General features: G+C 35.8%; 1 protein-coding gene across 2 annotated transcripts in view; it reads right to left on the minus strand.

Annotated features, from left to right (window-relative positions):
- RPA1 (replication protein A1) overlaps window positions 1-24,899 on the minus strand; it is a 70,202-nt gene that overhangs the window by 23,190 nt on the left and 22,113 nt on the right. For both annotated transcript variants that reach the window (XM_036906176.2, XM_036906175.2), the window contains exons 3-5: window positions 24,729-24,807; window positions 23,972-24,080; window positions 7,631-7,719 (exon numbers count right to left, since the gene is read on the minus strand). In XM_036906176.2, the coding sequence (XP_036762071.1) occupies window positions 7,631-7,719; window positions 23,972-24,080; window positions 24,729-24,807 (277 nt within the window). The remainder of the gene's footprint in view (window positions 1-7,630; window positions 7,720-23,971; window positions 24,081-24,728; window positions 24,808-24,899) is intronic.

The following is a 24,899-nucleotide window of genomic DNA, read 5'->3' on the forward strand; positions in this document are numbered from 1 at the left end:
CCTTTGCCTGTTTCTGGGCAGGTTTTAGTCAATTAATTTTACTGGTCACCTGGCATGTCACAGGTTCTGGGGTAGGTGCCAGGAGCATACAAATCTAACTTTAGTTCTCTACCCACTAATAACATTTTCCTTGCTTTCACAATAGACAATTAGAAACCATTTCTGTGAAATACACAGTAGGACAGTTTAAGTCACTGTAACAAAGTTACTTCCATCATGGCCAAAGTAACAGTGTGCTATTGATCTGGTTACAATGAAATTCAATAGCAAATAATCCTGCACAGCAAAATCTTCTCTCATCCCTTTGAACTTTAACAGACTCTGAATAAAGCAAAGAGCCAGAGGAACTGAGTACTTAGACAAAGGAGTTTTTTCCATAGTTTCATAGTTCTGACCCTAAGTGATAATTATCTTGCAACCCTTCCAGCTCCATCTTTATCTCAAATACTTTTGGCCCTGAAACACAAAACATGAAAAGCAACCACTCTATTAAGTACAGCATAAAAAACATTAGAAATCTGGCCAAAGGTGACAATAACTAGGCACAAGCCTCTCTCCCTGAACCTACTGCATACAAAAATTTCAGAGATGCTAAGCATTGCTTTGTCTTAGCTCTCCCGCCTAAAAGCACAGAATAAGATAACAAGTGAGCTCATTTTAACTTTACTACTACTACAGAACAATTTAATATTTTAGAACTTTACCTGATTCTAATATTTAGAACTTTACCTGAATAGGTTCCAGATTTCCTTCTCCAGTTTAAAGCACTAAATTACTATGTTTTGTAAAGGTAAAAAATTAAAGTCTAGAAGGTTCCATTTCTGGAAGAAGCATGGCGATGACCTAGTCCCAAAGTTCCCCACTTCTAAAAATAATACAGAGTAATAGAATCATTACCCACTTCACATACAAACATCTCACATACAGACTACATCTTTAGTGAATGAGGGGACAGAGAAAACCCACAAACTTCAAATTACGTGGAAGTGAAGTTCAAAACATGACAAATCAAGAAACCACAACTCTAAGACAGAAGCATCATGATTTAAATGTAAAATATGAAACAGCACAAGTACTAGAATAAAACATGGGTGAATGCCTTAACAATTTTGGAATGAGGAAAATTATGGCTCAAAACCCAAAGTTATTTAAAAAATTGGAAAATTCAACTTTATAAAAACAACAGAAAACCCCCACTGCATAGAGAACAAAAACAACAAAAAAATCCAGAAAATCCCTGCTGCATAGCAAAAACACCATAACAAAGTAAAAAAGACTTGTAACTCATATCAGAGACAAAAGACTAATTTCCCTATTTTTAAAAAATTCTTAAAAATTGAGAAGAAAAAAAACCCCCAAAGGAAAAATGGACAAAGTCAGTTCAGAGAATAAAAAGCCCTCAGACATTTAAAAGGATGCTCACCTTGCTCAGAATACAAATTAAACATTATATTGAAATGCCAGTTTTTATCAGATTGGTGAAAATTAAAAAGATTAACACACTCTGTTGTCACAGCTGTGAAGAAATCAGTATTTTCATGCATTGCTCGTGGGAATGCAAAATTATACTATCCTACAGAGGGGAACATTTAACTACCACTGGTGCATTTATCCATTGATTAGCAATCTCACTTTTGGCAGTCAAACCCCCTCTGCCCATATACCTGCAAAGGTATAACATTTGCACTCTTTTAACAGCCACAGCATGGAAACAACCCAAAGCCCATCAACAAAGAGCTGGTTAAATTATGGAGCAGCCACACAACAGAACACTATAACCATTAAAAAAAAAAAAAAAAAGGAAAAAGAACAGAAGCTCTCTGTGAACAATTCTATCTATCCTTAGGCAAAGGCCAGACTAAATACCAAAAATTGAGGACAAATTGAAGAACTATGTTTGGTACATTTAAATTAAGACAGTGAATTAGTGTACTTCAATGACAACCACTAAGCAGCTTTATTAAGAGTAACAGAAGAGTTTAATTTTAACAGAACAGTTACTTCTCTGAGATAAAAAAATAGTCACATACACAACTTTTGTCATCTTTATACTGACCAGATGAAAGTCACACAAAAAATGTCACATTTATAATTAAAATTGCTAATATGTTATATACTTAATAAATTATATAAACCCAAACAAAATTATTCAATAATTTCCTTGAATATAGGTAGTTCCCATAAACTATATCAGAAAATTTTTCCAAATATTAATGATTATCATCTCTTCAGATTAGTTTAAAAAATTAACTAATAAAAGAACAAAATTATCCATAATTCTGATTACTTAAAAAAAAAATCAATCTGAAAACATAAAAAACATTTGAAAATAGCCTTCTATATGTGTTCTGGAGAACATTTAAATTTAAAACAAGAATATATATATATGTGTGTGTGTGTGTGTGTATATATATATATATATATATATATATATATTTATCATCAAAACTGGACCTTTATTGGAATAACTCCCTCTTGATTATTAACAGTTTTGGTGTTCCCATCTCATGCTACTGACCATGTTCCAGTGTGAGAAAACAGTTCACCCTCTGGGCACTAACAAGAATATATTTTATAGAATAACTTAAACCTGAATATCATTTAAATCATGACCTAATCTGATACTGACATCTTATTCTTCTATCTGGGCGGCAGAGAGATGTAAGAGAGCTACATTCTAATCTTCTATAGTGTGAAGTCAATAAATAAATATCTGAATTGAAAAATTAAGAAAGAGCGGCAAAAATACACTATTTTAAAATATGGAGATAAATACAGAAGAAATTGCTGTAACTTTTGGAACAGATTTGTCTCTGGACAGGGCCGGAAGCCAAAGGAGAGTTAGTCAGGAAATGGTATTTGGTTTTGCTTTGAAGTACACACTTGTAAACCTATTTGACATGACAAGATGGAATCACAGAGACCAGGTTTACCTGCCACTTACAATAACCAAAAAGAAAAAAATTAATGAAACAAAGGATTTTCAGTACACTGGGCACGAAGGACATGATCCCCAAGACAAAGGAGGAAACACACAAGGTGAGAAGGACTGCACCAGCTTACTGCCTTGAGGGTTTCCAGGCTGGAACCCAAGTAGTGGCCGAGAGGAACCCCAGAGTTGAGGAAATGGAGCTGAGAGTGTGGGGAGATCAAGACATCTAGAGTTCTCAGGCCAGAGTACCAGAAAAGAGAGAGCTCTATAGAGAGACCTCCAGGGATCTGCAGAGGTTTCCCCTAAGCAGTCAGCAGAGCACTGGTATATGGAAAACTATCTGATGCCAGGGAAAGAAAGACCCACCCGAGAAGACCAGAGGTAACTGCCCAGTGCTTATAACAAGCTAGAAATAGTACGTTTCTAAAATGGAGAACCTCATACTCATAGTCTTACCTCTAGGCAATGACTCTAGGAATAGACATAGAATAAATGCTGCTCTCTGATCCCATCTAACAAATCTGGAAAGCAACACCCTAAAAGATCAAACTATTTCCAAGTGACTAACTATATCTCTGAAAAAGCTCATGAGTATTTACAGGAATACAAGTTTCTAGCACCCAACAAGGTACAAATTACAATGTCTGACATTTGATCAAAAGCATGCAAAGAAGAAAATACACTTGATAATGAGGGAAGAAAGAAATCAACTGATTAAAACAAACAATGAACGGACACAGATGTTGAAATTAGCAGGCAGGGACATTGAAAGTTATTGTAATTACAAATGTAATTACTTTGTATATCTTAAAAGTTAAGTAGAGACATGGAGAATATAACAAAGATTCAAACCAAACTTCTAAAGATGAAAATTACAGTGACTGAGAAGAAAAATACAATGGATGGGATTAACAGCAGATTAGACATGGCAGAACAGTAACATGCAGCAACAGAAACTACCCAAAATAAGAGAGAAAAGGAATTAAAAAACAAAAAGCCCAGCATCCATAACTATGGGACAACTTTTAGCACCCTAGTATATGTGTAATTGGAGATCCAAGGGGTGGAGTCTCCTGAAAAAGTGGCCCCAAATTTTCCTCATTGATGAAAACTATACACACATAGATCACAGAAGCTCAGTGAACATTAACACAAAAAACATTAAGAAAATGACACCAAGGTACACCACAAACTTCTCAAAACTAAAGATGGGAAAAATTTTAAAGTAGAGAAAAACTCATGTTAAGAACAGAGAACAAAAAAAAGAATGAGCAGCACAATTCTCTTGGGGTAATAATGCAAGATGACATCTTCAAAGTATTGAAAGAAACATAATTGTCTACCTAGAATTCTATGCCTAGCAAAAATATTTTTCAGAGCCAAAAGTACCCTATAATAAAACTAAAAGTATATAAATAATATAATATAAAAAGAGTAAGAATTCATCACTTGTAGATCTTCACTATAAGAAAAGCTAAATGCACAGTTGCAGGGGGGTCATCAGGTGAGAAATTGGGGATCAACAGAGGTGAGGCTTAGAACCTCACCCCCCCTGTTCTGAGAGAAATCTTCTGCATACGTGGATGTTTTATTGCCCTCGTCTAGCTTGGATTAACACATAGTCTACAGGCACACACCTGATCATCTACATTTGCTCTCTTACAACACTAAACTATGTTTTCTACCTTTATCTTGTATCTACCTACCACTTCAGCATTTTATTAAAAATAATAATAATAAAGAGACAAATGTGGTATCCACATATAAATCAAGTATAAAAATCAAATGAGTATTCATATTTGAACTGTTTATAGTTCATAATGCATGAGCAAAACCGAAAGTTTCTGTGATGACTGCCCTTGTACTGTTCACTATGTAACTTATTCACTATGTGAGAATTTGTTCTCCATGTAAGAACTTGTTTGTTATGCCTCAGAAGATTGGAGACTGACGAAAATTAGGCTTGGGGTGGATTAATGATTGTGCATTGAGCATTGACTCCCCTATACAGAATTTTATTGTTGTTAACAACCATTTGATCAATAAATATGAGAGATGCCCTCACAAAAAAAAAACACAAAAAAACAAAAAAACACACTTCCAATGGTAAAATAAATAAGTAACTGGGATGTAATGTATAGCATAAGGAATATAGTCAAAATATTGTAACAGCTTGGTATGGTGATAGCTGGTACCTAGAATTATCATGTATATAAATGTTGAATCACTATGTTGTACACCTGAAACTAATGTAATGTAATACTGTGTGTCAACTACCCTTCAATAAACAATAATAATCTAAAAAAAAAAAAAGGAAAGCTAAATGATACCAGTTGGAAATATGGGCCTAGACAAAGGAATAAAGAAATGACAACTACATGAGTAAATACATGACTTTTTTCTTAGTATTTACATTTTCTTAAAAAATAATTGAGAATTTAAACAAAAATAACAATGTATTGTGGAGTTTATATCATAGATGAAATGTATGACAACCATAGTACAAAGACTGGGAGGGGAGAAAAGAAAGTAAGAGACTTACAGTATATGTGATGTGGTATAAGGTAGGCCGTGGTAAGTTAAAGTGCATACTACAAACTTTAAAGCAACCACAAGAATAGCAAAATATAGGTTATAGTTAATAATCCAACAAAGAGGATAAAGGTAATGACAAAAAATATTCAATCCAAAAGGCAGAAAAGCAAAAGGAAAAAACAAATGGCACAAAAACAAACAACAAGATATTTAAATCTAAGTTTACCAACAACCATATTAAATGTAAATAAATTATCTAAACACCCCAATTAAAGAAATTATTAAATTGGATAAAAAAGCAAGACCCACCTATGTCCTGCTTATGAAAAATACTCATTTACTATAAGGACATAGGTTAAAAGTGAAAGGAAAGAGAAAGATACACCAAGCTAACACTAAAAGAAAGCTAAAGTGGATATATTAATAGCAAAGTGGACTGCAAAACACAGAACTTCATCAGTAACAAAAAAAGTAATTTCATAATGATAAAGGAGTCAATTCATTAAGAGGATGTAACAATCCTAAATGTATATGCACTTAATAACAGAGCTTCAAAATATACAAAGCAAAACCTAATATAATGGTAGTTACCAGGAGCTATAGGAAATAGAGAGTTACTGTTTATTGGGTGTAGAGTTTCATTTTTACAAGATGAAACAGTTATGGAGATGGATGGTGATGTTTGTACATTATAAATGCATATAATACCAGTGAACTGTACAGTTAAAAATGGTTAAGATGTGTATTTTACCACAGTAAGAAAAAAAAGAGGTAATCACTGTCAAAATAATGTTATATATTCAATTCAACTCAACAAATTCTTATTGTGGGCCAACTAAAATTTAGGCACTAGGGATATAAAAGGAAATAGAATAAATATGGCCTCTACCTTCACTGAGCTTACTCATGGGCTGGCAATAAACAGGTATTATTCTAAAAGCTACTAGAGTGGTAGGTGCTACCAAAGGAGTATAGCCAGCCTATATGCTTTACATTTTTTAAAAACAAAAATGTGCTTAAGAATAATCTTAAGAAAGCACACTTCTCATTAATATTATTTCCAGGTATTTATTATTTTCAGTCTGTTGCAAGTGGGATCTTTTTCCATTAGATTCTCTAATTTTTCCCCCTTTCCTAATACAAGCTTGTGCTATATGATATAATGAGAAATACATATTTTGGTTCCTGGTACACAACACCTAAAACCATTGTGATTACCTAAGTGATACCAGAGATAAGGATATCTTCTTATTCATAACAAGCCCATTTCAACCACACCAGTTTATGTTAATAAGGTGACTCTTAGAAAGCCTTATTAGGGTGGTTGCCAGGGGAACCAAACAGGAGATTTCAGTCCCCTTTACCTCTAGGAAGAGGAGAGTGGCTAGAGGTTGAACTAATCACTAATGATTTAATCAATCATATCTAAGGAGGCCTCCATTAAAACCCAAAAGGACAGAGTTTGGGTTGGTTACCAGGTGCTAAGAGTTGGTGAAGGTGCTCCTGGTGCTAGGAGGATGGTGTGGAAGATCTGCACCCCTTCCTCCATACTTTGCCCCATGCAACCTCTTTCATCTGGCTGTTCTTGTGTTATATCCTTTGTAATAAACTGGTAATCTAATCAGCAAACTGTTTCTCTAAGTTCTATGAGCTACTCTAGCAAATTAATTGAATCAAACCTAATAAGGGTATTTTGGGAACCTCTGATGTATAGCCAGTTGGTCAGAAGCACAGTACCTGGATTTTTGATTGGCATGTGAAGCAGAGAAGGGGTGGAGAGAGAAGGTGAGGGAATGTATGGAGGAAGTCTTGTGGGACTGAGCCTTTACCCTGTGGGATCTGATAGTAACTCTAGGTAGATAGTATCAGAACTAAACTGAATTGTAGGACACTCAGCTGGTGTCCACCGAGAATTAAGAGAACTGTTTAGCATGGAAAAAAACTCTACATTCTGGCCAGAAGTATGATTGTGTGTAGAGAAACACAGGAGAGGTTTTTTCATCATGGAGTCCTGTCATCATTTCTTCATTATTGAAAAAACTGAAATAACCTGGTTCCTAAACCCCCAAATTACAAGTTTTAGTAAGAGTAACAAATCAATATGAATCCAAAAGGTAGAATTACAGATCTGTGAATACTACAACCTATAAAAAACAATTTTACCTTCATTATAGGGCACCGGATTGCCAATCTTTAATCCAACTGCTTCAGCTGATTTCAAAACTTCTAACTCCATCAAAATAACTACTCTCCTACAAAGGCAAAGAAATGGAAACAAATTAGAAAAACTAAATTCAGGAGCCCTTCAACTGACAGACTACTTAAAAAGCTTTCCACCAATAATCATTTTGACAAAACTATTTCCCTTTGTCAACTGGTTTTCATTACTGAATAACAATAAATATATATCAATTCCTACATAAATATTTCCCTTAATCTTTCGCAGCATCATCATCAAGGCCTTTTGTTTTTGTATTCTTTTTTGTTTATTTTGGTATCATTAATCTACAATTACAGAAAGAACATTATGTTTACTAGGTTCCCCCCTTCACCAAGTCCCCCCCACATACCCCTTCAGTCACTGTCCATCTGTATAGTAAGATGCTGTAAAATCACTACTTGTCTTCTCTGTGTTGCACAGCCCTCCCCGTGTCCCCCACGCACTATACATGTAATCGTAATGCCCTCTTTTTTTTTCCCCGCCCTTATCCCTCCCTTCCCACCCATCCTCCCCAGTCCCTTTCCCTTTGGTCACTATTAGTCCATTCTTTGGTCATCATCAAGGCTTTTTATGACTGCAAGTTTTCGCTTCCCATCTCAGCCCTTAATTAAAATGCAGCACCCTTACTACATACCATATCTTCCAGGAACAAATGACATGATAAGAATTTAGATTATTTAAACACAGTGACATGTGGAACAGGAGGTGTTTTCAGAAACATAGTTACCTAAACTTTTCCCAGTGAAAACCAATATCACTATAGATATTTTTAATGTAATTATTACCTAAGAACTTACAGCTCTTTGACCTATCTTTAATTCTGATTAAAATCTTTCAATTACTTCCCAAGATACTTTGACCCAAAATAAAAACCTTCCACACAGCCTACATGGTTCTATGTGATTTGCCTTGCTAATTTCTCTGCTTCCCTGTGACTTCTCTGCTCTCTAGCCATACCGTTCTCTTTTAACTCCTGCTTATGTTATGCTCTCTCCTGCCACAAAGCCTTTGTATGTGCTGCTCTCTGATTCTGTTGGCCTTCTCTCATTCTGCCTCATCTAATGCTCACTTTCTGGCTCTCATTCAAACATCACTTCTTCGAGAGACACTTCCTTCATCTTTAGTTTAGATGAACTTTCTGTCAAACTCTTTTCTATAGCCATGACTTCTTCCCTTCAGTTCACTTCTCCTAGGTTCAATTAATACATGTTAACATATAATAACTAATACATAGTTTAATTATATGTTCATTATTTGATTATCATTTGCATGTTATATATTTTAATTATTTATTCATTATTTGATTATTACCTATTTCTCCTACCAGACTCTACTTTCAATGATGGCAGGTAAACTCCAGGGCTTAATATAGCACCTGGTTCACAGTTGTTTCTCATTACATACTTGAATAAAAATATCATGATCATGTTTGTATTTCATAGAGAACTACAGTAAGAAGGAATCTGAGGCGAACACAACTGGAGACAGGGACACCAAGAGAAGAAAAGAACTGCGGATGGCCTGAATTAGGGTAGTGGCAATGGAGAGTTAAAAAAAAAAAAAAAGATGGTTTAGAATAATATTTAAGCAATAATATGTCCATCTTCATCATGTTCTATTCTTTAAATGATGATTGCTGTATTTTGGATTTTTACATACAATGGATCAGTTTGTGCTACCTTTATCAGTTTTTCATATCAAGGTTTATTACTTTAATAGAGTAAGCTTGAAATTCTGTTCCTGAAAATTAGATAGATTCCCTATAAAAACTATGTGACAGATATTTAGTGGTGGATATCTCACTACCTTCTAAGATTATCTAAACTACTCCAGAACATAGAAGAATGGAAAGCTTTTAGATATTACCCTAATACTAAAATCTAAGAGAATGCTCTCAAAAAACAAGACTAATTCTATCTTGTAATATGCATACATCCTAAATAAAACATTAGTCAGATGAGTCCAGCAGCACATCAAGAGAATACACCAGTAACAACTTATGCAAAACACAAGGGCACATCACGAGTCCAGAGGGATACAATCAACAAAACCCAGACTGCGGGAAACTGCATGAAGATAAAGGGCAAATGACCTGGTTTCTTCAAAAAATAAACAGTAAGCGAGGAAAAAGGACATAGAGGAGGAACCTAGAGATTTAGAGATATAAAAGAATTAGCAACCTAGTGTAATGTGAACTTAACTTTGGATCCCGATTCAGATAAATTATTTACACATATACATGAGTGACTGGAAACTGAACAGTGACAAGATATTTGACATTTTAGGTGTAAAAATGGTATTTTAAAAAAGAGTTCTTATTTCTTAAAGATATATACTAAGATATTTATGGACAAACAGTATGATGTCTGAGATTAGCTTTATGGAGCTTTAAAAATACAGAAGGAATATGGATAAAACAAGATTGGATATCAAGTGATCATTTGAAGCTAGATGGTAAGATATATGGGAATTCACATATCATAATCTTGAATGAAAAGACAGTATCAGATACTATATAACTTCAATGCAATTCTTTGTATTCCAAAAAGTCTTGTTTGTTTTATTGAACTATATCACGTAATTCTAGGAATCATATGGAAGAATAAACCTGGGGTGAAGGGTTATGGGAGAAGGACGCCATCACCTATATGTTACTGAAATAGTCTACAGATGGTACTTTAACTGAAAACACTATGGCATATGTAATTATCTGTGTTGGTGAGGATGCGGGGACACTGAAACTCTCATTCATTGTGAGAATGTATATTTCTGTAGCCACTTTGGAAAATAGGTAGTTCCTCAAAAATTTTACCATAAATTTACCATTTTACCCACGTTTCTACTCCTAGATAGATACATATAAAATAAACGGAAACATGTCCACACGAAAACTTGTTTGCAAATGTCCATAATATTACTTATGACAACAATAGGTATAAAACCCAAACTGTGACATACCTATACAATGGAATATTATTTGGCTATAAAAAGGAATGAACTATTGATACATGTTGTAACATGAATGAATTCTGAAAACATGTGATGTAAAATGCTCAGAATAAGAAAATACAGACAGAAAGCAGATTAGTGATTGACTAAGACAGGGGAGGATGGGGAGCTTGGGGATGATAGCAACAGGGTACAAGTTTCTTTTGGGGGTGATAAAATATTCTAAAATTAATTGTAGTGATGGCTGCACAACTCTATGAATAGACTAAAACCATTTTACATATTATATGGATGAACTGCAGTGGTATGTGAATTATATCTCAATAAAGCTGTTACCAAAAAAGGTGGGTCAAGGGGAGAATCTCTATGACACTAACACAGGAAGATAAACAGATCAATGGAAAAGATGGAAAACTCAGAAAAGATTCAGATAAATGAAATACCTGTCTCTCTTAACTACTTTGCCACCAACCATCAATTCTCCACATAGCTATCTGAAGAATCATCTGGAAACTTTTAAATAAATCAAATCATACCAATACTCTTCTACTCAAAACTTATGAATTCTCATTATACTCAAAATAAAATCTAACTTCGAGCTACTCGGGAGGAGAGGATTAAAGATGGTGGCTTGAGAGGTGAGACAGAAACCTCCTTCCAAAATGACACATAATATAAAAATATAGTAAATACATCAAATCCTGAAAGAGCAACAGGATAGAAGGCTGAGGCAGACTGTCTACACCTGGGGAAATCAGCAGACCTCAAGGAAAAGTGTAAAGTACTAAAGCTGTGACCTGGAGGGACCCAAGCCATTCCCCCACCCCAGCTCATGGGAGGGAGGAACAGAAACAGAATGAGGAGGGGGTGGAGGCCTAGGACTGCTGAACACCTAGCCCTGGAGATCTGCTCTGGGAGCATGAACCTACATTACATGATGCTCTGGAGATTAGTGGGGTTGGAAAGCTAAGAAGTAGATACTTAGAGAGACTGAGATTCCAGCCGCTTGTGGAAAACACGTATCCACAACTGGCCACTTTGGGATAAAAGAAGGGTGGGCAGTCTGAGAGACTTCCTAACAGTGAGAGGGCTGCTAAAAGGGCAAGGATTGCACAGAGCTTGCTGCTCAGGAGAAAAGACAGGTGGACAAAATTGTCTGGGAGCACTCTGCCCAGCAGGTTGGGAACTTTCAGGAGCTTCAAGTGCTCCATTCCCCTGGCTGGCAATGCAGCTATGAGGCCCCCCACTGTGATATTCAGGCTGTCTTCCTCCCGGCCAGCACCAGCTCATAGGCCAGCACCAGCTCATAAACCGGCTGCCCCCACCAAATCTCTACAAATCAAAGAATATTGAGAGAACTGTGTGACCAATCCAAACAAACAATATTTGCATTATAGGGGTACCAGAAGAAAAAGAGAAAAGGGATAGAAAGTGTCTTTGAGAAGGTAATTGCTGAAAACTTCCCCAATCTGAGGAAGGAGATAGTCTCTCAGGCCAAGGAGGTGCACAGATCTCCCAACACAAGGAACCCAAGGAAGACAACACCAAAACATAAAATAATTAAAATGGCAAAGATAAAACAAGAGCTGTCTATGCTGCCTACAGGAGACTCACTTTAAACCCAAAGACATACACAGACTAAAACTGAAGGGGTGGAAAAAGATATGTCATGCAACTAATAGGGAGAAAAAAGCAGGAGTTACAGTACTTGTATCAGACAAAATAGACTTCAAAACAAATAAAGTAACAAGAGACAAAGAAGGACATTATCATATAATGATAAAGGGGTCAGTCCAACAGGAGGATATAACCTTATAAATATATATCACAACACAGGAGCATCTACATATGTGAAACAAATACTAACAGAATTAAAGGAGGAAACAGAATGCAAGGCATTCATTTTAGGAGATTTCAAAACACCAATCACTCCAAAGGACAGATGAAATGGACAGAAAATAAGTCAGGAGATAGAGGCACTGAACAACACATTAGAACAGATGGACCTAACAGACATCTATAGAACTCTACACCCAAAAGCAGCAGGATACACATTCTTCTCAAGTACACAAGGAACATTTTCAAGAATAGATCATATACTAGGACACAAAAAGAACCTCAGTAAATTCAAAAACATTGAAATTGTACCAATAAGCTTCTCAGATCACAAAGGTATGAAACTAGAAATAAATTACACAAAGAAAATGAAAAATCCCACAAACACATGGAGGCTTCACATGCTCCTAAATAATCAATGGAACAACAATCAAATAAAAACAAAGATTAAGCAATATATGGAGACGAATGACAACAATAACTCAACACTGCAAAATCTGTGGGACACAGCGAATGCTATGTTAAGAGGGAAGTATATTGCAATATGGGTCTACCTCAGGAAAAGAAAAACAAACAGAAGAACAAATAAAGCCCAAGGTCAGTAGAAGGAGGGAAATAATAAAGATCAAAGCATAAATAAATAAAATTGAGAAGAATAAAACAATAGAAAGAATCAGTGAAAGTAAGAGCTGGTTCTTTGAGAAAACAGACAAAATACATAAACCCTTAGCCAGACTTATCAAGAAAAAAAGAGAGTCTACTCACATAAACAGAATCAGAAATGAGAAAGGAAAAATCACTACGGACACTACAGAAATACAAAGAATTATTAGAGAATACTATGAAAAATTATATGCTAACAAACTGGATAACCTAGAAGAAATGGACAACTTTCTAAAAAAATACAACCTTCCAAGGCTGACCAAGGAAGAAACAGAAAATCTGAACAGACCAATTACCAGCAAAGAAATTGAACTGGTAATCAAAAAATTACCTAAGAACAAGATCCTTGGACCAGATGGCTTCACTGCTGAATTTAATCAAACATTTAGTGAAGACCTAATACCCATCCTTAAAGTTTTCCAAAAACTAGAAGAGGGAATACTTACAAATTCATTCTCTGAGGCCAGCATCACTCTAATACCAAAATCAAGCAGACACCACAAAAAAAGAAAATTACAGACCAATATCCCTGATGAACACAGATACAAAAATAGTCAACAAAATATTAGCAAAAACCAATTAAAAAATACATCAAAAGATCATCCATCATGATCAAGTAGGATTTATTCCAGAGATGCAAGGATGGTAGAATATTCAAAAATTCATCAACATCATCCACCACATGAACAAAAAGCACATGATCATCTCCATAGATGCTGAAAAAGCATTTGACAAAATTCAACATCCATTCATGATAAAAACTCTAAACAAAATGGGTACAGAGGTTCTCTCTCACTTACCAACTTTACATTTCCCTGTATGGCCCCGGAAGATGACTGGTTAGCTAGAGACGGGTAAGATTCCTCAAGGGAGGAACAACCTAAGACAGGCACAGTCACAGGGGGGCCATCAGGTGAGAAATTGGGGATCAACAGAGGTGAGGCTTAGAACCTCACCCCCCCTGTTTTGAGAGAAATCTTCTGCATCCATGGATGTTTTGTTGCCCTTGTCTAGCTTGGATTAATACTTAGTCTATAGGCACACACCTGATCATCTACATTTGCCCTCTTACAGCACTAAATTATGTTTTCTACCTTTATCTTGCATCTACCTACCACTTCAGCATTTTATTTAAAAAAAAAAAAATAATAATAATAATAAGGGAGAAATGTGGGATTCACATATAAATCAAGTATAAAAATCAAACGAATAATCATATCTGACTTGATTGTTTATAGTTCATGATGCGTGATCAAAACTGAAAGTTTCTGTGATGACTGCCCTTGCACTGTTCACCATGTAAGAACTTATTCACTATGTAAGAACTTGTTCACCATGTAAGAACTTGTTCGTTATGCTTCAGAAGATTGGAGACTGTTAAGAACTGGCTTGGGGTTGATTAATGATTGAGCATTGACTCCCCTATACAGAATTTTATTGTTGTTAATAACCATTTGATCAATAAATATGAGAGATGCCGTCACAAAAAAAAAAAATATATATATATATATATATATAAACACACTTCCAATTGTAAAATAAATAAGTAACCGGGATGTAATGTATAGCATAAGGAATATAGTCAAAATATTGTAACAACTTGGTATGGTGATAGCTGGTACCTAGAATTATCATGTATATAAATGTTGAATCACTGTGTTGTACATCTGAAACTAATGTAATACTGTGTCAACTACCCTTCAATAAAAAATAATTATCGAGGATAAATAAATAAATAAATAAATAAATGAGAGATGCCCTCTCAAAAAAAAAAAGAAATGGGTACAGAGGGCAAGTACCTCAACATAATAAAGGCCATATGTGACAAATACACAGCCAATACCATACTTAACAGCAAGAAGCTGTTTGGGAACAAGACAAGAATGCCCACTTTCCACTTTTATTCAACATAGTTCTGGAGGTCCTATCCATGGCAATCAGACAACACAAAGAAATAAAAGGCATCCAGATTGGTAAGGGAGAAGTTAAACTGTCACTGTTTGCAGATGACATGATATTGTACATAAAAAACCCTAAAGAATCCACCCCAGAGCTACTAGAACTAATAACTGAATTCAGCAAAGTTGCAGGATACAAAATCAATACACAGAAATCTTTTGCATTCCTATATACTAACAATGAACTAGCAAAAAGAAATCAGGAAAACAATTCCATTTACAATTGCATCAAGAAGAATAAAATACCTAGAAATACACTTAACCAAGGAAGTGAAAGACCTATACCCTGAAAACTACAAGACACTCATGAGAGAAATTAAGGAAGATACCAATAAATGGAAATACATCCTGTGCTCATGGCTAGGAAGAATTAATATTGTCAAAATGGCCACCCTGCCTAAAGCAATCTACAGATTCAATGCAATCCCTATCAAAATACCAATGGCATTCTTCAAAAAACTAGAACAAATAGTTCTAAAACTCATATGGAACCACAAAAGACCCCAAATAGCCAAAGCATCCTGAGAAGGAAGAATAAAGCTGGGGGGAATTATGCTCCCCAACTTCCAACTCTACTACAAAGCCACAGTAATCAAGACAATTTGGTAGTGGCACAAGAACAGACCCATAGATCAGTGGAACAGACTAGAGAGCCCAGATATAAACCCAAGCATATATGGTCAATTAATATATGATAAAGGAGCCATGGATATACAATGGGGAAATGACAGCCTCTTCAACAACTGGTGTTGGCAGAACTGAACAGCTACATGTAAGAGAATGAAACTAGATTACTGTCTAACTCCATACACAAAAGTAAACTCAAAATGGATCAAAGACCTGAATGTAAGTCATGAAACCATAAAACTCTTAGAAGAAAACATAGGCAAAAATCTCTTGAATATGAACATGAGCAACTTTTTCCTGAACACATCTCCTCGGGCAAGGGAAACAAAAGCAAAAAGTAACAAATGGGACTACATCAAACTAAAAAGATTCTGTACAGCAAAGGACACCATCAATAGACCCAAAAGGCATCCTACAGTATGGGAGAATATATTTGTAAGTGGCATATCCAATAAGGGGTTAACATCCAAAATATATAAAGAACTCACATGCCTCAACACCCAAAAAGCAAATAACCCTATTAAAAAATGGGCAGAGGATATGAATAGACAATTCTTCAAAGAAATTCAGATGGCAAACAGGCACATGAAAAGATGCTCCACATCACTAATCATCAGGGAAATGCAAATTAAAACCACCATGAGATATCACCACATACCAGTAAGGATGGCCAACATCGAAAAGACTACGAACAACAAATGATGGCGAGGATGCGAGAAAGGGGAACCCTCCTACACTGCTGGTAGGAATGTAAACTAGTTCAACCATTGTGAAAATCAATGGGAAGGTTCCTCAAAAAACTAAAAATAGAAAATACCATTTGACCTGGGAATACTCCTTCTAGGAATTTACCCAAAGAAAACAAGTTCTCAGATTCAAAAAGACATATGCACCCCTGTATTTATTGCAGCACTATTTACCATAGCCAAGATATGGAAGGAACCTAAGCATCGATCAGTAGATGAATGGAAAGAGAAGAGGTGGTACATATATACAATGGAATACTATTCAGCCATAAGAAGAAAACTAATCCTACCATCTGCAACAACATGGATGGAGGTAGAGGGTATTATGCTCAATGAAATAAGCCCAGCGGAGAAAGACAAGTACCAAATGATTTCCCTCATCTGTGGAGTATAACAACGAAGCAAAACTGAAGGAACAAAACAGCAGCAGACTCACAAACTCCAAGAAGGGACTAGTGGTTACCAAAGGGGAAGGGTGGGGCAAGGTGGGTGGGGAGGAAGGGAGAAGGGGATTGTGATTGTTGCACATGGTATGGGTGGGGTCACAGGGAGGACAGTGTAGCACAGAGAAGATAAGTAGTGACTCTGTGGCATCTTACTACACTGATGTACAGTGACTTCAATGGGGTGGACTTGATAATATGGATGAATGTAGTAACCACAATGTTTTTCATGTGAACTCTTCATAAGAGTGAGTATCAATGATACCCTAATAAAAAAATAATAAAATAAAATAAAATCTAACTTCTTAGTGGGACCTGTCCACCTTCCAAGATATGGGCTATCCATTTGGAAAAATTAAGCTAAATTCCTCTCAACCCTTGTAAACAAAATGAAATTCAGATGAACTAAAGTCTATTTAATAAATCCACACAAGTTTCTGAAGAACTAAAAAAGATTATAACCTAGTCTGGAAGCTTCCTATGCAAGATACAAAGTTTAGAAGCCATAAATAAAGGAAAAAATGGACAAATTTGACTGAATTCTAAAAAAACCCTTTAATTCCATATCAGAAACACCATAGATAATGATAAAGTGGGATAAAATATCTAAAGAGCTAACAAAGAATTAATGAATATCTCTAGTTTACAAAGAGCTTCCACCAAAAAAAAAAAAAAGGACAAGTATATAAAATAAAAAGCTTCTCTTCAGAGAAGAAATGCAAATAATATATGAAGACACCAGACCTTACTAATAGGGAAATTTAAGTTAAAATGATGATTGGCAATTAGCTTTAAAAATCAGTAATATTTAGTATGTTGACAAAGTTAAGAGAAAACAGATACTTAAAAAAAAATAACAACAGCCTACTGATATCATTCACATACCCTAAAGTTCACCCTTTAAAAACGTAATTCAGTGGTTTTTAGTATAGTCACAGAGTTGTACAAGCATCACACAGAACATTTTTATCACCTCACAAAGTAACCCTGTGCCCAACAGTAGCCATTCCCACACACCAGAAACCACTAATTTATTTCTATGAATTTGCCTATTCAGAAACGGGCACTCTTACTTAAAGTTCGTAAGTACATTAATTGGTATACTTTTTACAATAGATGTCCTTTAACCCCAACAATTCTAATTCTAGTTATCTACTCTTCAGAAATAATAGCATGAGCAGGTAAAGATAAATGTAGAAGGATGTTTGCTAAAGCCCTGTTTGGAATAAACCTAATGACCATCAAAAAGGTAAGGAGTAAATAAACTTAGACACACACAGGTTCTCAGCAGGGGCAGGAAAGAAGGTGGTGGAATAAGGCAAAGCCCATGGGAGACTGAAAAGAATGAAGTCCAAGTTTTTGTACTCAACCCTTGCAAAGCTCTTCACCCTCCCCCATAAGCATGCCCTAGAGGACAGAAAAGTGGATAGAGAGCACTACTCAAGCACTCAAAGGGAGCCTGGAGTGGAAGATAACAGGTCCCAAGTTGAAGGCTGGCAAGGAAATATACCTAGCTTAGACTACGTCAGAGCAAATATGAAGTCTGGACAGAATTGTCCACATTAAACATGAACAAGGTAAAAATAAAAAATGACATGGCAACACTCAACACAGTATAAAAATAAAAGCAACAGAGGAGGCAGGGACAATTAAACAATCCAATTTATAAGAACACATAAGCCAAGAAAGTGAGTAGTACTTTCCAAGAGTGGTTTGCAAAATAATTAAGACTACATTCAATGAAACTAAACTGAGTCTCCAGACTGAAAGGGCATACCATTTGCCAGAACAACAATAAAAAATAAGAACTGGCATTGAGATATACCTAGTTGAATTATTGAATTTAAAACATAAATACTTCCACTTATACCACAGAACCCATTCAAGTTCCAGTTGCCTCAACGATGTCCCTAAGAGCATAAGGATCCAATTCAGGTTCACTTGTTACACTTAATTACATCTTCTTAGACTCTTTCAATCTGTAACAGTTTCTCAGTCTTTTACTTTTATGCTTGAGATTTAAAAATCAGAGGCCAGTTATTTTGTAGACTGAACTTCAATTTACTAACGCTTCCTCATGATAGGATACAGATTATGCACCTTTGGCAAGAAATTACGAGTAGTGATGCTGTTCTTCTCATTGCAACCAGTCAGCTAATACACGATTTCTATTTGTCCCACTACAGGTAATGTTAAGGTTAATCACTAAGGTGCTACTTGCCAGGTTTCTCCACTGTAAAATTGACTCTTTTCCTTTCATAATTAATAGTTACGTTGTGGGGAAGTACTTCAACCAATGAATAACTTGTTCCTCATCAAACTTCCACCCACTTGTTTCAGCATCTATGGTAGGCTGAACAACCCCCCAAAGATATCCACTTCCTAATCCCTGGAATCTGTGAATGTTACCTTATCTGGCAAAAAGGGACTTTGCAATGTGATTAATTTAAGTATTGAAATATCAAGGTTACCCTGGACCATCTGATGGGCCCTAAAAGCAATCACATGTACACATAGGGAGCCAGATCTGACACAGACAGAAGAGAAGGCGGCAGGGCGACCATGGAAGCAGAGACTGGAGTGACACAGCAATAAGCCCAAGAAGGCCAGCGACCACCGGCAGAGAATGGATTCTCCCATGTCTTCCAGAGTCAGCACTGCCAACTCCATGATTTCAGCCCAATGAAACCAATTTCAACTTCTGACCTACAGAGAGAAGAATTCCTGTTGTTTTAAACCACTATTTGTGGTAATTTGTCACAGCAGCCTCAGGGAACCTATACAGTACCTATTGATGTTCCCTGCATGAATTAATACCATGATGGTTACCAAATGGTATTTCCTAATTCCATCATTCCTTCTACATTTGTTAGATGGTACTGTACTGTAAGAAAAAACTTTCTGTTCTCCCCATGTGTTCATTTATTCAATATGGACTTATGAATTCCTATTTTATCCAATAGGTTGCAATCTGTTACTAGTTTCATTTATGTTGATTTTTAATTTGTCCTACTTTTGGCAAGTGTAACACTCAGAAAGCCAGTTTCTCTGTCCTTTTGACAGGGTCTTCTTGTGAGCACTTCTCTATTTTCTGGCACATTAAAATGTTCCAGGCTCATGTGTAATTTCCAAGCCTGTAATAAGCCACCATTCAAGGAGCCCTGGTTCCTTTTAGTGTAAACTGGCACTCTCAGAAAGCAGTTATCTGGATCCTAAGGAGACTCATAGTTATTGGGGTGGTTGCTGTTCCAAAGCCCTCTCAGTAGACAGATTTAGGGAATACACACACACATTATGTATACACATACACAAACCATACCTGAGTAAACATTTTTCCAAAGACAACATACACATAGCCAACAGGTACATCAAAAGGTGCTAAATGCAGAGCACAGAGGACTTTTAGCAGTTATCCAGTATGTGCATTTGTCCAAACTCACAGAATGCACAGCACACAGAGTGACCCTTAATGTGGACCACATTAATAATAATGTGTCAGTTCATCAGGTGCAACATGTGTCACTCTAAACCAAGATATTAGTGATAGAGGAAAAGGTGGGGAGGGGAGGGGGGGACATGGGCGGGCAAGGAATACATGGCAATTCCCTGTATTATCTGCTCAATTTCCTATGAACTGAAACCACTCCAATAAATAAAGTGTACTAATTTAAAAAAAAGAAAGGTACTCAACATCACTAATCATCAGGGAAATGCAAATCAAAACCACAATGAGATAATACCTCACATCTGTTGGAACAGCTATTATAAAAAAACTAGAAATAAGGGAGAAAAGGGAATCCTTGTGTATTGTTGGTAGGAATGTAAACTGGCACAGCCACTGTGGAAAACAGTATGGAGGATCCTCAAAAAATTAAAAACAGAACCATCATATAACCCAGAAATTCCACTTCTGTTTATTTATTGTAAGAAAGTAAAAACACTAACTCAAAAACTAACACGACCTTAAATTACGTACCCCGACATTCAATGCAGCACCATTTACAATAACCAAGGGATGAAAACAACCTAAGTGTCCAACAACGGATGAATGGATGAAAAAATTGTTGTGTATATATACCACAGTGGACTAGTATTCAGCCATAAAAGAAAGTGAAATCTTGTCATTTGCGACAACATGGATGGACCTCAAAGGCATTAAGCTAAGCAAGTGTGAAGTAAGACAGAAACAAATACTGTATGATCTGCCTTACATGCAGAATCTAAAAAAAGTAAGAATAAAGCTCACAGATACAGAGACAACTGGTAGTTGCCAGAGGTGGCAGGTGGGAGCTGGGAGAAATGAGTTAACTGTTTGTTTTTTTTCCCCAGGTTAAATAAATTTTATTTTAAAAATAAATAGAATATATTTAAAAACTCCAAACCAACCTAATCTTTATATCCCTTTAGTTCACTCTGACACCTCCAGTTTCAATCCAAAATTGCCGATCTCCCTTGGCTTGCTCCTATTACCCTCAATACATTCATGTATTAGATCATCCCCCCTACATATAACACGCCCCACTGCTGCACGCCTGGACACCTCCTCCCAAAGCCTGGGTTCCAGCATCTAGTTCCAGGCCACAGCCCCGTCACAAACATACACCCTCCTCTCCACCTGGGCTCTAACACCTTGTGCTGGGCTGTGCCACTCCCTGCACAACCAGCCTGTTACCCTGCTGGGCCCTTCTTCGCCCTGTTCAGTCTCCAACAACCTGCTGTACCTCCCCGCCTCTCCCTCCAGAAAGGTACTCCTCACTTGCCAACAGTCACACACACTCCTGCCTCACCCTCCTCAGGCTGTGACAACCCACACTGGCTGCTGCCACCTCTGTCCCGTGGATGTTATCCTTAGTTGCTTGGGCTCCTACAACATGCCCATCCCACAAAGACATCCTCATCACCTCATTTGGGCTCTGCCACCTGATTCCAGGCCACCACCACCACCTCCTCCCCTGTACACACCTATCTTGCCTGGCCTCACCTAATGGCTTTTGGACTGAATTATTCAGGAAGAAAGGCAGCAAAAACAGTACTTATATTATCATTCCACTAAAAATTATTTTATATCTATCCACCAATTACTGGTAAGTCTGCACTGTGAGATACCTGGAATGATGCTAAAAGACAATACAGTTATTTCTGGGTTCTGTGAATTTTCAACAGTATTCCCCTTCTTTGTACCTTTTATGCATTATTGCTTGAAACCATTACATTATGTATCATTTTTATTAAAATAATCATATTCTCTAAAAATACTGAACACATACAAAGACAGAGCTACAGATATATTCAAAAAAACACTGAAGAAAAGTTTTAAATAGTGAAATGCTGCATATAATTTAAATGTTAACTAAAGTATGGTAAATCCGTAAGTAGCATACTAAGTAATACCTGACATACAGGCATATCTAGGGACTAGTAAAAAAGATAACCTCAAAGTTAAAAAAGGGTATTACAAAACCATATTTACTATGAAACCTTTCTTAAGGAAAATAGATATTCATTAAATATATTCATAGAAAAAATATGGAAGAATATACAATAAAATGTTTATAATAGTTTTTTCTAGGCAGTGGGATTATAGTTATTTTTCTTTTTGTTAATGTGAGTTTTGTAATTTACATACGTATTACCTATATACTAAAATTGTTTTACAAAACATTAATGGCAAGAACAAAAAATTCTATCAGGGTAAAGATACTACTACATGATATAGAGAAATATGTAACTGTTAACCTAGAATTCTATACTCAACTAAATTAGTTTAACTGAGAGTCAAATATAGACATTTTTAGATGACAGATATTTTTACCATCCACAAACTTTCCCCCTAAGAGCACTAAAAGATATTCTTCAGGAAAATCGAAATTGAGCTTAGAAGGAAAAAGTGTGATGAAGGAGGCAAAGGTGAGCTACCAAGCTATGGGTAAATCCAAATAAGCACTGTGTAAGAGAATATACTGATTGGAGGGAATAAAGACAAAGTTGAACTAAAACACTGAAAACAGATCATTTTAAGACCTTTGTTTTATTTGTAAGGAAGATAAAAATACTGACCTATTTTAGAATTTTTGTTAATTCAAATATGGATTTTTTTTAAATGTGAGAAGCATTTAAAAACACACAAAGAAAACACACACAGAAGATAAAACATCCAAAGCAGTAGAAGGGGAAAAAAAGATAATAAGGAAGTTCAATCAATTCAAGGCAGGCAACAGAAAAGTAAAGCAAGAACATGGTTAAATACAAAATTTAGGGGGAAAAAGTCAGTAATAAATTAAGCAGAATAAATTAACCAATCAAATCTCAAAAGTGAATTCTAAAACTATATGCTATTTATAAAAAAGACATTCAAAACTCATAATGAAAAAGATTGAAAGTTAAAAGGATAATGATATCAAACAAATATAAATCAAAAAGGCTATCCAGAAATGTACAAGTAATAATATAATATATTGATACATGCTTGTTAAGATGGGGATACCTGTTATTTGCTCCTTATGTGTTTTGGTTGTGCTTTATAATTATAAAAAAGCAACTTATGAGAAAGGTGGAACATAAAGCCTCTCCCTAACAAAAAAGGTCATATTTTAGCAATGGCTACCCAGGAGTAAATTAGCAGTTCTGTTCACCATTGTATCTCTGGCATGTAGCACCTTATAGGTACTTAACATACTCTATATTGGGTGAATAAAGTATTAACTGTAAAAGATTCAAGATTGCAAAAAAAAGGGGGCATGTTACATAATTACATCTTCTTTGCTCTAACAATCATTTGATACTTTTAAGAAAAAATCCTAAAAATAATGCATTAGGAAATATAACACATAAGAAAAGTTCTGCATTCTGCTTTATCCTCCTGTTCTGAAACTGTCAATTTATTTCCATATTTCTCTCCCTTTGGTGTCATGTTTGTGTCACCTGAGTTCAGAACTCCTTAACTGAAAGCTCATTTTGTTTTTTTTATTCCTAACTGAATTCTGTCATCCAATGAACTTCTCTGTTCAAAAATTAGACCCCATTTCACAACACAAAAAAACAGAAAAAAATATAGCACATACCTTCCATCTTTCAGAGTGTTAACAATAAATCGGTTAACCTGGCAAATACAGTTGCTTGACAATCGTTCTTCCTCAACAAGACAGTTCAACTGTGTTGCCAACATGAAAGCTGAAAAGCACAGAGATTACTTTAGTCTCCAAAACATTTCATTCATGACAGTATGAGAGCTGATCATACCTGTACTAGAAAAGGAAAACAATGCCTTAAATATGTCCCTGAAATTAAAACTACTGAAATTCTGCATAGGAAAAAACAGCGTAATTTGCTGTGCATTAATCATCTGTTGCTACTCTGGAAGGTATTTCTTAAAGTGCCCCAAATCATTTTTCCCATCATTCAGGTTTCATGACAAAGACTAAAAAATCTTTTCTAGGTCCTTCACCTTGTGACTAGAAGTAGCAAGCATATTATTCTGCATATTCTCTCCTTTCTCCCTTTTAAAGCTTCCAACACAGAAATAAAACCCCAAAAAGCAAGTATAAGACAGTTAACCCATCATATTCACTAAATGTCAGTATCATCCTGAGGGAAATTAATCAAAGAAAACAGAGCACCAGTTAAGAGATAATTAAGCCAAGTGGCAGCTTTCCTATAGTCTATTGTTAGAATGCTCTCTGCCAGCTGTAATTCTGTCTCAATGAAGTGCAGAGCCAAGCAAATGTAGACTTCTGGAATGTCCCACAATATTCCAATGAAAATGTTGGGTGTTATTTTATTATTTAAATACAAATTCCTAGATTTATACATAATACTTACAGGATAGAGTGTTCAATCCATCACTCATAAGCAGTCGATAACGGGGTGGACTATTTCCTGTAGTAATAGGACGGATGTTCTAGAATAGAAAAGTTGTTTCATTAGCAAGACTGTCTGCCCAGTCCCCAAGGATAAGTAAACCTAAATGGCAGGAGAGTGGATTTGCCATTA

The sequence above is a fragment of the Manis pentadactyla genome, chromosome 4 (genome assembly GCF_030020395.1).
Source record: "Manis pentadactyla isolate mManPen7 chromosome 4, mManPen7.hap1, whole genome shotgun sequence".
NCBI lineage: Eukaryota > Metazoa > Chordata > Mammalia > Pholidota > Manidae > Manis > Manis pentadactyla.